The 11,015-nt window shown below is 40.6% G+C and overlaps 1 protein-coding gene across 4 annotated transcripts; it reads left to right on the top strand.

The window, feature by feature from the left end:
• Positions 1 to 1,586: 1,586 nt before the first annotated feature.
• LOC136387138 (kinetochore protein Spc25-like) lies at positions 1,587 to 10,598 on the top strand. Of its 4 annotated transcripts, none has more exons than XM_066358194.1 (8): positions 1,587 to 1,717; positions 1,975 to 2,121; positions 2,533 to 2,685; positions 2,780 to 2,845; positions 3,880 to 4,026; positions 5,342 to 5,446; positions 8,085 to 8,183; positions 10,368 to 10,598. In XM_066358194.1, exons 3-8 carry the CDS (start codon positions 2,547 to 2,549, stop codon positions 10,484 to 10,486), a joined length of 675 nt encoding a protein of 224 aa, XP_066214291.1. In that variant the 5' UTR covers positions 1,587 to 1,717; positions 1,975 to 2,121; positions 2,533 to 2,546; the 3' UTR covers positions 10,487 to 10,598. The 4 variants fall into 4 exon arrangements, with proteins under 4 accessions (XP_066214291.1, XP_066214290.1, XP_066214292.1 ...); XM_066358193.1 differs by having other exon boundaries at positions 1,975 to 2,117; XM_066358196.1 differs by lacking the exon at positions 1,587 to 1,717 and adding an exon at positions 1,728 to 1,831 and having other exon boundaries at positions 1,975 to 2,117.
• The last annotated feature ends 417 nt before the right edge of the window (positions 10,599 to 11,015 follow it).

Here is an 11,015-nt window from a genome sequence, read left to right on the forward strand (position 1 = left end):
TATTTATTATCTTTTTTAGTCTTCAGATTGGGTATGTACAGAAGATATTATAATAATTATTATTACTACCATCACTTTACAGAGTAGGAAACTGAGGTCCAAGAGACCAAGACTCTTGCCTATAGTCAAGACTCAGGCAGTCTTATAACAGAGTTGGAGCAGTTAGCCACTGTGTAATTTATTAGAGAAATAAATTGCCTAAAGGACATAAACATTTGGTTAATATCTCCAACAATATTCTCTAAAACTCGGTATATTGCCATAGCCAGATAGCTCAGTTGGTTAGAGCATTGCTCAGATATGCAAAGGTTGTAGGTTCCATCTTGGTCAAGGCACACACAGGAACAGATCAATGTTTCTGTCTCTCTGTCTTGTCTCTCTCTCTTCCTCTATCCCTTCTTCTCTCTCTCTCTAAAATCAATCAATAAATTAAAAAAATAAAAATAGCCTGACCAGGCGGTGGCACAGTGGATAGAGCGTCGGACTGGGATGCAGAAGACCCAGGTTCGAGACCCTGAGGTCTCCAACTTGAGCGGAGGCTCATCTGGCTTGAGCAAAAAGCTCACTGGCTTGAGCCCAAGGTCGCTGGCTCGAGCAAGGGGTTACTCGGTCTGCTGAAGGCCCGCGGTCAGGCACATATGAGAAAGCAATCAATGAACAGCTAAGATGTTGCAACACGCAACGAAAAACTAATGATTGATGCTTCTCATCTCTCCATTCCTGTCTTTCTGTCCCTGTCTATCCCTCTCTCTGACTCTCTGTCTCTGTAAAAATAAATAAATAAAATAAAATAAAATTCAACATATTAAAATCATAATGCATCATGTCTCTGCCTTTCCTCAGTACCCTTCCCCCAACATACCTACCCTGAGAACAGTTTCAGCTCTGCTAGTAGTACCCTCATTCTTTCAAACATCTGTGTTAGACACTTTTAATTACCTCTGACTTCTCCTTTCCCTTTTACTTTTATCTGCAAAACAGCAATAATAGAGGGCAGGTACCAAGAATTTTGGCTATAAAAAGTTTTGGACTGTTGTCTACTGTGGCAGGAACTACCTATACTAGGTACGGACCTTTAATGTTTCAGTTTTAATTCACATGGTCAAAACACAGAATCAGAAAATTCTCAAAGTGTTACTATTAGAAGAAAATAAACAGTAATATTCCAGCCACTTCCCAAAGAAGAGTTATTAAAAGATGAGACCAGTTAAACAATAGTATTTTCATTAGCTTTACTATTTTTACTTAGCTTTATTTAAGCTATGGGTAGTATCAGAGAAGACGGTCTATATTTGGTAACAGAATACAATTAAAGTCAATACTTATACTTGTTGCAGAAACCTTTATTAGAAACCGATTATTGGCCAATCCCGAAGTGAGACCTCCAAGAACTATTAATACGTCAACCTGAGAGCACAGCTGTCTCGCAAAAAAACAAACAAAAAAAACTACAAATCCCAGAATGCCCTTTCCCCCATCTTTTCTGCGAGAATCCGGAAGAGCTACCGCCACTAATCTCTTCTTATGAAAAAAAACCTATGCTACCAGCCAATCAGAAAGCGAGTGGGCGCTCGAAGTCGGGAGGCGGAAGGCGCGGAAGGTTTGAAATAGGGAAGCAGGCGGGGCTGAGGGCGGTGGGTCTGCAGCCCGGCGGTTAGGTGCAGGCAGCCCGTGCCTTGTGCGTGGAAGGCGGCGGGTGCCAGGCTGCCTGGAGCAGGTGGGAGACGTGTGAGCTAAGCTGGGCTCCCAACCCGCCTGTCGCGCCAGAGGGAAGTGGATTTGGGGGCGGTGTGTGTTTTCAGTGGCCGTCTTTGGGAACGCACGCCCGGTTGTGAGTCTGGGCCTGGCGGGGGCGGGGGCTGGCGGCCAGGCGGACGGGAGGGCTGGGCTCCCTGGGGAGATTTCAGGCCACTGAGCGGCTTAGCGGTGCGGAGAACTGGGGGGCCCGGAATCTCACCGAACATCCTTCTACAGTGGAGGACACAGGCCCGGAGCGGCGGCTGACTTGTCCAGGTCCGGGACCACCCTCACTGGCTTCTTCCACCTGGACTACTCCCCCCGGCCCCCGTCTCATTTTACTGCGGCCTTAACTGACCTGGGGTGCGAGGAAGCGGCGGGTAGGTGTGTGGGGTCCTACCCCAGGGCAGGGGGCAGGGGGCCGGCCACCTGGGACCCGGGGATTCAGGCTGGAATTGCAGGTGTCAGAGTTGGGAGTGCCTTAGATGTCACCAGTTTTATTTTTGAGACGACGTAGTCGGAGTCATTTTCCCAGGGTCATAGAGCATGTAAGTGTCCTGTGCAGTTAGGCTACCAATGAATTTCTAGGAGGTTAAAGGTCTCTTGAATCTTGGTGCACCTTACCCATAGTTAAATCCTGGTAGCTCGATCTGCCCTGGAATATGTATAGTTAAAAGTATGTTGCTAACCATTTCTAACCAAGCTCAAACTGCCAAAACATAGTTGATTGGAATGTGTGCCTGATATGACTAAAGTAACTGAAAAAATACAGCGTGTGTTCTGTTTGTTTTGTAGCATTGTCTTACAAAATGATAGAGGATGAATTGGCACTGTTAGATAAAAACATAAATGAATTTTGGAATAAATTCAAAAGCAATGTCAGTGATACCTCCTGTCAGATGGCGGGACTAAGAGATACCTACAAGGACATCAATAAAGCATTTGCAGGTACCTACAATTACCTTGTACGTGCTGTTTATGTTCTTTGCTTTTTAGTGTTAATCCAGCTGAACTAAACCATCAATGCTAATTTCTCTTTCAGAAAAGCTGTCTGTAAAATTAAAGGAAGAAGAACGAATGGTTCAGATGTATCTAGAATATCAAAATCGTATGTGACAATCTGTAGATCAAAGTTTTATTTAGATTAAACATCTTTATAAAATCCCTCATACAAGTAAAACAATGTATTCTGTATGTATGTGTTTATACATACACATCAAAATAATTAACATTTATGTATCTATAACCCAGCTTAATAAATAGAATGTCCCATGTTATACCTTCCTCTTCTCCCATCTTCCAGAACTAACCTATCCATATATTCTTTAGTGTTGTGATTTCGAATGTTATTTAAATGGTATCCTTTTGTATGTATTCTGTCCCTGTTTTGATTGTCTTTATTGGTTGGTGGGTTTTATTTCTGTATCTATTTGAAGAGGGAGAGCTGCAAGGGTCATGATCATCTGATCTATTAATTCTTGGATTAATTTGTTACTGTTTTTTTAAAAAAGCACTTTTGTCTTTTTATTTCTATTTTCACAGACAAATAGGGAAGACTAGATTACGAGTTTTTTCTTTTTGCTCATTTTGTAAATTTTTTTTTTGTATTTTTTTTATATTTTTCTGAAGCTGGAAACGGGGAGAGACAGTCAGACAGACTCCCGCATGCGCCCGACCGGGATCCACCCGGCACGCCCACCAGGGGCTACGCTCTGCCCACCAGGGGGCGATGCTCTGCCCCTCCGGGGCGTCGCTCTGCTGTGACCAGAGCCACTCTAGCGCCTGGGGCAGAGGCCAAGGAGCCATCCCCAGCGCCCGGGCCATCCTTGCTCCAATGGAGCCTTGGCTGCGGGAGGGGAAGAGAGAGACAGAGAGGAAGGAGGGGATGGGGGTGGAGAAGCAAATGGGCGCTTCTCCTATGTGCCCTGGCCAGGAATCGAACCCCGGTCCCCCGCATGCCAGGCCGACGCTCTACCGCTGAGCCAACTGGCCAGGGCCTATTTTGTAATTTTTTAATCATTAGGAAATACTTATAAATTAAAGCATGCTGTATTAATCTTATGAAAGTCAGTATTTTGGTCTTAGGTACATGTTGGAAAACAAAGCATATATATTCTAGCTAATACTTTGTAATTGTTATAGAGATCTGTAAGCAGAGTAAGCTCATCCAAGAAAAAAGAGAAAACTTGTTAAAACTGATTGTTGAAGTAAATGGCAAAAAGCAGGATTTGGAAGTACTGACTGCAACTATCCAGGATCTTAAGGAAGAATATGCTAGGAAGAAGGAAAGTAAGTTTTCGGTTGTATTCATATTTTCACAATTATATCTTGTCGTCTCTCCAGCTTGTCAAAAATAGGTATTATCTTTTAGAGGCATAGCTAGCCACTCATCTCGGTAAGGTGTCTGTGAAGGCAGCTGAGTGGGTTTTACTTAAAGGTCCTTTTGATTTTATTATAGCCAGAGTAATAATGAAATTGATATGGGAGTTTAATTAAGTATAATGGGAGACAGTGCCACTAAATAAGATTTGCTTGGGAGAAGCCATCCTGTAACTTAAGTAACAAATTTATTGATCACACATCACCCTCTTTATTCTGGAAAGCCTCTTTGTCTAAAGAATTTTCATACATGAATGAGTGCTTTCTTTAGGAAAGAGTCTTGTTTGCCCTCAAACTAAGTACGTAATTGATTCTCAATATCTTGAAAATAGCAAAGTTTGTTTTGTTAATGCTTTTTCTTATAGAATTTGTCTGTCACTCTCTATTATTTTTCTCATCTGCTATGCATTATTTAGGAAACAATATGTTGACTTTAAAAATAATTCTAAACTAGTATGCAATAAGGCTGTCTTTTTGTGAGAAATAGTTATGTTTAAAAGAATGGAATATTTTCCAATGAAACAATTTCTTGGCTAACCAGAAAAGGCAAAACTGTAAAGAAGTCTATCTCTGCCAGCCATGCAAACCTTAGCCTTTTTCTTCATGCTACTAAGTGATGAAATAGGATACAATATTGCCTTCACTCCCTGTACGTGTTCTCTCAGTTTTCTTTCATCTTGAATGAACTGAAGCCGTTTTTTTAGCTAATTAGTAGAGATAGAAACTGAATAAATGTAAGCAGATTCATTTGTCTGGCATTTTTATAGTTTTCAATTTTTTTTTTTTTTTTTGTATTTTTCTGAAGCTGGAAACGGGGAGGCAGTCAGACAGACTCCCGCATGCGCCCGACCGGGATCCACCCGGCACGCCCACCAGGGGGCGATGCTTTGCCCATCCAGGACGGCGCTCTGTCACAACCAGAGCCACTCTAGCGCCTGAGGCAGAGGCCAAGGAGCCATCCCCAGCGCCCGGGCCATCTTTTGCTCCAATGGAGCCTCGGCTGTGGGAGGGGAAGAGAGAGACAGAGAGGAAGGAGAGGGGGAGGGGTGGAGAAGCAGATGGGTGCCTCTACTGTGTGCCCTGGCCGGGAATCGAACCCGGGACTTCCACACGCCAGGCTGACGCTCTACCACCCAGCCAACTGGCCAGGGCCTCAATTTTTTAAAAAATAAATTAGTAGTGTTATTTAAAATATTTGATAATGTGTATGCTTTTTTAATCATAGCTATTTCCAGCGCTAAAAGAACTAGTGAAGAGAGGTTGGAAAGGCTGCAGAAATCTGTAGACTTGTATAAAGATCGACTTGGACTAGAAATTCGAAAAATTTATGGTAAGTATATTAATGTAAATAAAACATAGGAAATTAGAAGGTGTCCTTTTTTAAGTAGAGAATTAATTTTTTTTCAAAGTAAAAATATTTCATGTTTTCAAGTAAAATAATGACTACATTATTAACTTTTTTTAAAAATAGGAAAAAAACAATTTTTATCACCAAAACATAATTACCAAGGTCTTATTTATCATTCAGCATTTTATTTTATTTTATTTTATTTATTTATTTTTTTTTTTACACAGGCAGAGATAGGGACAGACAGACAGGAACGGAGAGAGATGAGAAGCATCAATCATCAGTTTCTCGTTGCGCCTTGCGACTTCTTAGTTGTTCATTGATTGCTTTCTCACATGTGCCTTGACCATGGGCCTTCAGCAGACCGAGTAACCCCCCGCTGGAGCCAGTGACCTTGGGTCCAAGCTGGTGAGCTCTTTGCTCAAGCCAGATGAGCCCGCGCTCAAGCTGGCGACCTCGGGGTCTTGAACCTGGGTCCTTCCGTATCCCAGTCCGACGCTCTATCCACTGTGCCACCACCTGGTCAGGCGGATCATTCAGCATTTTAATAAATGTAATTTTGGCGTGGTTGGCAATAGGCAAATAAGTTTTGTTCTTTGTTCATACTGATATTACATGACTCACATTTCTTTAATTGTTATAGCCTTCATAATGGTATGTAATTTAAAATGGTGTAATAATATGTTCCATTAATGTATCATTAACACATGTATTGCCTCTAACTTACCTTTTGGGTTCTGCCTGTTTTTTTTTGTTTTGTTTTGGGTTTTTTTTTGTTTTTTGTTTTTTTGTATTTTTCTGAAGTTGGAAACGGGAAGGCAGACAGACTCCCGCATGCCCACCAGGGGGCAATGCTCTGCCCATCTGGGGCGTTGCTCTGCCGCAATCAGAGCCATTCTAGCGCCTGAGGCAGAGGCCACAGAGCCATCCTCAGCGCCCGGGCCAACTTTGCTCCAATGGAGCCTTGGCTGTGGGAGGGGAAGAGAGAGACAGAGAGGAAGGAGAGGGGGAGGGGTGGAGAAGCAGCTGGGCGCTTCTCCTGTGTGCCCTGGCTGGGAATCGAACCCGGGACTCCTGCACGCCAGGCCAACACTCTACCACTGAGCCAACTGGCCAGGGCCTGTTTTGGGGTTTTTTTGTTTTGTTTTTATTTTTTACAGAGACAGAGTCAGAGAGAGGGATAAATAGGGACCAGACATACAGGAACAAAGAGAGATGAGAAGCATCAATCATCAAGTTTTTTTTGTTATGGCACTTTAGTTGTTCATTGATTGCTTTCTCATATGTGCCTTGACCATGGGTCTACAGCAGACCGAGTAACCCCTTGCCTGGTGAGCATTTTGCTCAAACCAGATGAGCCCGTGCTCAAGCTGGTGACCTCAGGGTCTTGAACCTGGGTCCTCTGCATCCCAGTCCGACGCTCTATCCACTGCGCCACTGCCTGGTCAGGCTATTTTTTAGTTTTGAAATTACTATAGTGAATGTAGACTCCTCTATTTCTTTTGCATAATTTCTATGGAATTCTTAGAGATGAATGACTGGTTAAAGCATATATGGTAAGTATTTTAATGGCCATTACATGAACAAGGGTCCTCGGGTTACTATAATCTTGACATATAATGTTTTTAGTTTACAACACTCCCATAAAAACTTTGAAATACTGAGATGTGAATATTTTGGCTTATGCCATTGGCATCGTACTTACAGAATACGTGGGCAAACTGGTTGGTTGCATTCAGCGGAAGAATACACAGTAATGCAGTGTATGAATGATGGAGTTGGTGTGCTCTGGTACACTTACGCCATTTTGGACTGAAAAGCGCAAGTGGTCTGTTTGTGTTGCTTTGCTTGTCATTTTTTCTGTTACTATAGTACAATGTGCAGTACAGTATATTTATGTCTCCTTTTTCTGTGACTTAGTTGTGATTTTATGTTTAGATTATGATTTTATAACTGTTAGGATAGGTAAGTGACTTAGGCTAGGGCAGCGGTTCTCAACCTGTGGGTCACAACCCCGGCGGGGGTCGAACCACCAAAACACAGGGGTCGCCTAAAGCCATCGGAAATACATATTTTATTTAAAAATGTATTGTATAATAAATATGTATTTTCCGATGGCTTTAGGCGACCCCTGTGTTTTGGTGGTTCGACCCCCGCCGGGGTCGCGACCCACAGGTTGAGAACCACTGGGCTAGGTATGTTTCGACTTACACCAAAATTCAGGGTCCATCACGGTTATACAAACAGAACTGTGTCATAGCCCGAGGACCCCTGTATATGTGTCAGTTTACAGCACTACTTATTGTGTAAGGAGTCCCCAATATCACCGTCAGGTTTGGTGATTTGCCAGAAAGACTTACAGGACTCGGCATATAGTCATAATTTTGATGAAACCCAATGTGTATTTTTCTTCTGTTATTTGTGCTTTTGGTGTCATTTAAACTACAACACATTTTGAAACTAATTTGTAGTATACATTTGGAGACATTGGCTAAGTGAATGTAGTATATATATACTTAGTGTAGGTATTGATCAGAGACCGGTAGGGAAGCATGTCTCCATCACAAGTTTTGGCATAATAAATTATTTTCATATTAAATAATTTAACCTCTTTTCCCAGGTGACAAACTTCAGTTTATATTCACTAATATTGACCCAAAGCATCCTGATAGCCCATTTATGTTTTGCCTGCACCTCAATGAAGCAAGGGACTATGAAGGTATGTCCTCTTCCCTCTCACTGGTTTTTAAGATGGGCACCCCAAAAAGTTATTTGAATCAGAATATAAGGTAATATGAATAAAACAATATTCTCACAAGCCATTGTTTTCTTTTCTGGTCTTGGTTTTTTGGGGTGTTATTTCCCAAAGGCTGAGACCATGATAAGTAACTTCTCTTCAGGATGGCACAGTGCCACAGAAAATCTAAAAAACAAGGTCACTGTATTTCATATGCAAATATAGATTATTCTCTTAGAGAACTTAAAGCAAAGCTATAAAGGATATGACTACCTGAATGTGAATATTATAATTTATCTAAGTAGGTGATTTCACACCCAAATTAAAATCGTTAGAATATGATAATTTTTTCCCAAAAATTAATTTACAGAATTATCCCATCCTGAAAATTCAACACATTAATAATTTAGTTGAGTTACTGATTCTCCAGCAGGTCAGGTTTTATTTTATTTTATTTGTATTTAATTATTTTTTACTGTTTTTAGAAAGACAGAAGAAGGGAGAAAGAAGGAGGGACTGAAGTATCCATTCATTGTTCCACTTAGTTGTGCATTCACTAGTTGCCTCCTATATGTGCCTTGACCAGGGACCAAACCTGTAACCTTGGCATCTCAAGATGATGCTCTAACCAACAAAACTAACCGGCCAAAGCCTCAGATAGTTTTTGATTTCTGCAGCGTATATATGATTGGTGATAGTGTGAACAAAAAGAGAATGGAGCCTGACCAGGTGGTGGCACAGTGGATATGACCTGGGATGCTGACGTCGAAACCCCGAGGTTGCTGGCCTGAGCATGGGCTCATCAAGCTTGAGCATGAGATCGTAGACATGACCCTATGATCGCTAGCTTGAGCCCAAGGTCGCTGGCTTAAGCAAGGGGTTGCTGGCTCGGCTGCAGCCCCCTAGTCAAGGCACATATGAGAAAGCAGTCAGTGAACAACTAAAGTGCTACAACTACTAGTTGATGCTTCTCTTCTCTCTCCCTTCCTGTCTGTTCCTGTCTGTCCCTCTGTCTCTCTCGCTAAAGAAAAAGATAGTGGGAATACGTTTATCTGTTTTTTTTCTTCTTCTCATTCCCCTTTTAAAGTAATTTATTGGAATTCAGGAAATGGTTCTCAGCTTTTTATACCTGTGTTCTCATTAAAGCATTCATAGGGGACACAGGTGAACTATTTAGTTGGCTCTCCAGTGTGCCCTGATAACTCAGTTCCTATTCTAATGGAATTTATATTTTATGAATCGAATTCATGTACAAATGATTGGCTTTTTTCTCTCTAGGTAAATATCTTCTAATCTAATGAGTGCTGAATTTTAAAAAGCAATTCACAAAAACCCTCTTCCCTAGCTTTTTACTTTTATCCAAATTAGATATCCTTATTGCTACTTAGTGTCATAGTATTTGATAGTATATTAAAATAGAATCTATAGATTAATTTTGAACCAAATGGTCTTTTCTATTCCTTCTCTGCTTTGGCCATGGGCCTTGTTTCCTAAGCAGTTTCTACCAAAGAGCAGGAAATCTGATGTGGTTGAATCCCTTCCCCTTGAACAAAGGACAAGATTGATGGTAGATAGCGCTGATTGTTTCTTTCCTTTGACCAACCTCTGGAGACTTGCTGCTCCAATATGTACCATCTGGTTCAACTGCATGTGAGATCCATACTGTTATCTGTGACTGAGCATCCTTTGTTTGGTAGGTCCTATAAATACCACTTTGGAATAGGACCACGTTTTCTAAGGACCTCCGTTTACATCTGTGAGGCTTCAGATTTGTTTTCCCATAACTATAAATTTTGAAGGAAGTCAGGCCAAAGTTCTGTAGAGAAAACTTAACATCTAAAAGAAACCTGTTAAAATAGTTAAAATGTATACGAAAGATAATAGGAAATGGTACTCTGTTCTTTATCACTAAGCTCTAATCCCTTGACTACCATGTGTTTAATTTAAAGCAAGATTGTAGTACATAGACTTGAATATTTAGAGAGTAAACGGAGGAAAGGTCCAAAAGAATGTGAGGATATGAAAATCAAGTGTATCTATTATTCTCTGCTCAAATCAATTCAATTAAATAGAATTAAATTCTTTGAATCAGATGAAAGCATCTAAATTGGAAAAACTTCTCTTTCACAAAAATTCTCATTCAAATTGTCTTCTTTTTTCTTCTAGTGTCAGATAGTGCTCCTCATCTTGAATGCCTAGCAGAATTTCAGGAGAATTTAAGGAAGACCAAAAATTTTTCAGCCTTTCTTGCCAATGTTCGGAAAGCTTTTAGTGCTATGGTTTAAAATTAAATTAATGTATAAAGAGTATATAAAAACTGTTCATTTTTCTTCCCTATTGTGTATCTTTTATAAAAAGAATTCTCATCCATAGTATGCCTATAATCCTTTTGTATTACTTTTTTTAACATTTCTGTGTGGTTTATTTCTTTAAAGTATTTTAATTAAAATGTTAGGAAATAAAACTTATAAAGTCAAATGTGTTCTTTTTTTTTTTTTTAAATAATTTTATTTTTTTAATGGGGTGACATCAATAAATCAGGATACATATATTTAAAGATAACAAGTCCAGGTTATCTTGTCGTTCAATTATTGTCCTCTGTCACCTTCTATCTAGTTTTCTTTGTGCCCCTCCCCCTTTCCCTCTCCCTTTCCCCCCCTCCCCCCCATAACCACCACTCTCTTATCAATGTCTCTTAGTTTCACTTTTATGTCCCACCTACGTATGGAATAATGCAGTTCCTGGTTTTTTCTGATTTACTTATTTCGCTTTGTATCATGTTATCAAGATCCCACCTTTTTGCTGTAAATGTTC

This window comes from Saccopteryx leptura, unplaced genomic scaffold (genome assembly GCF_036850995.1).
Source record: "Saccopteryx leptura isolate mSacLep1 unplaced genomic scaffold, mSacLep1_pri_phased_curated manual_scaffold_110, whole genome shotgun sequence".
In the NCBI taxonomy this organism is placed as follows: domain Eukaryota; kingdom Metazoa; phylum Chordata; class Mammalia; order Chiroptera; family Emballonuridae; genus Saccopteryx; species Saccopteryx leptura.

What these genes read in the sequence shown, in the direction of transcription:
- LOC136387138 (XM_066358194.1), top strand. Translation starts at nt 2,547, where the DNA reads ATGATAGAGGATGAATTGGCACTGTTAGATAAAAACATAAATGAATTT. An exon ending in ATATGCTAGGAAGAAGGAAA is followed by an intron (nt 4,027 to 5,341) that starts GTAAGTTTTCGG and finishes TTTTAATCATAG; the next exon opens with CTATTTCCAGCGCTAAAAGA. An exon ending in TGAAGCAAGGGACTATGAAG is followed by an intron (nt 8,184 to 10,367) that starts GTATGTCCTCTT and finishes TTTTTCTTCTAG; the next exon opens with TGTCAGATAGTGCTCCTCAT.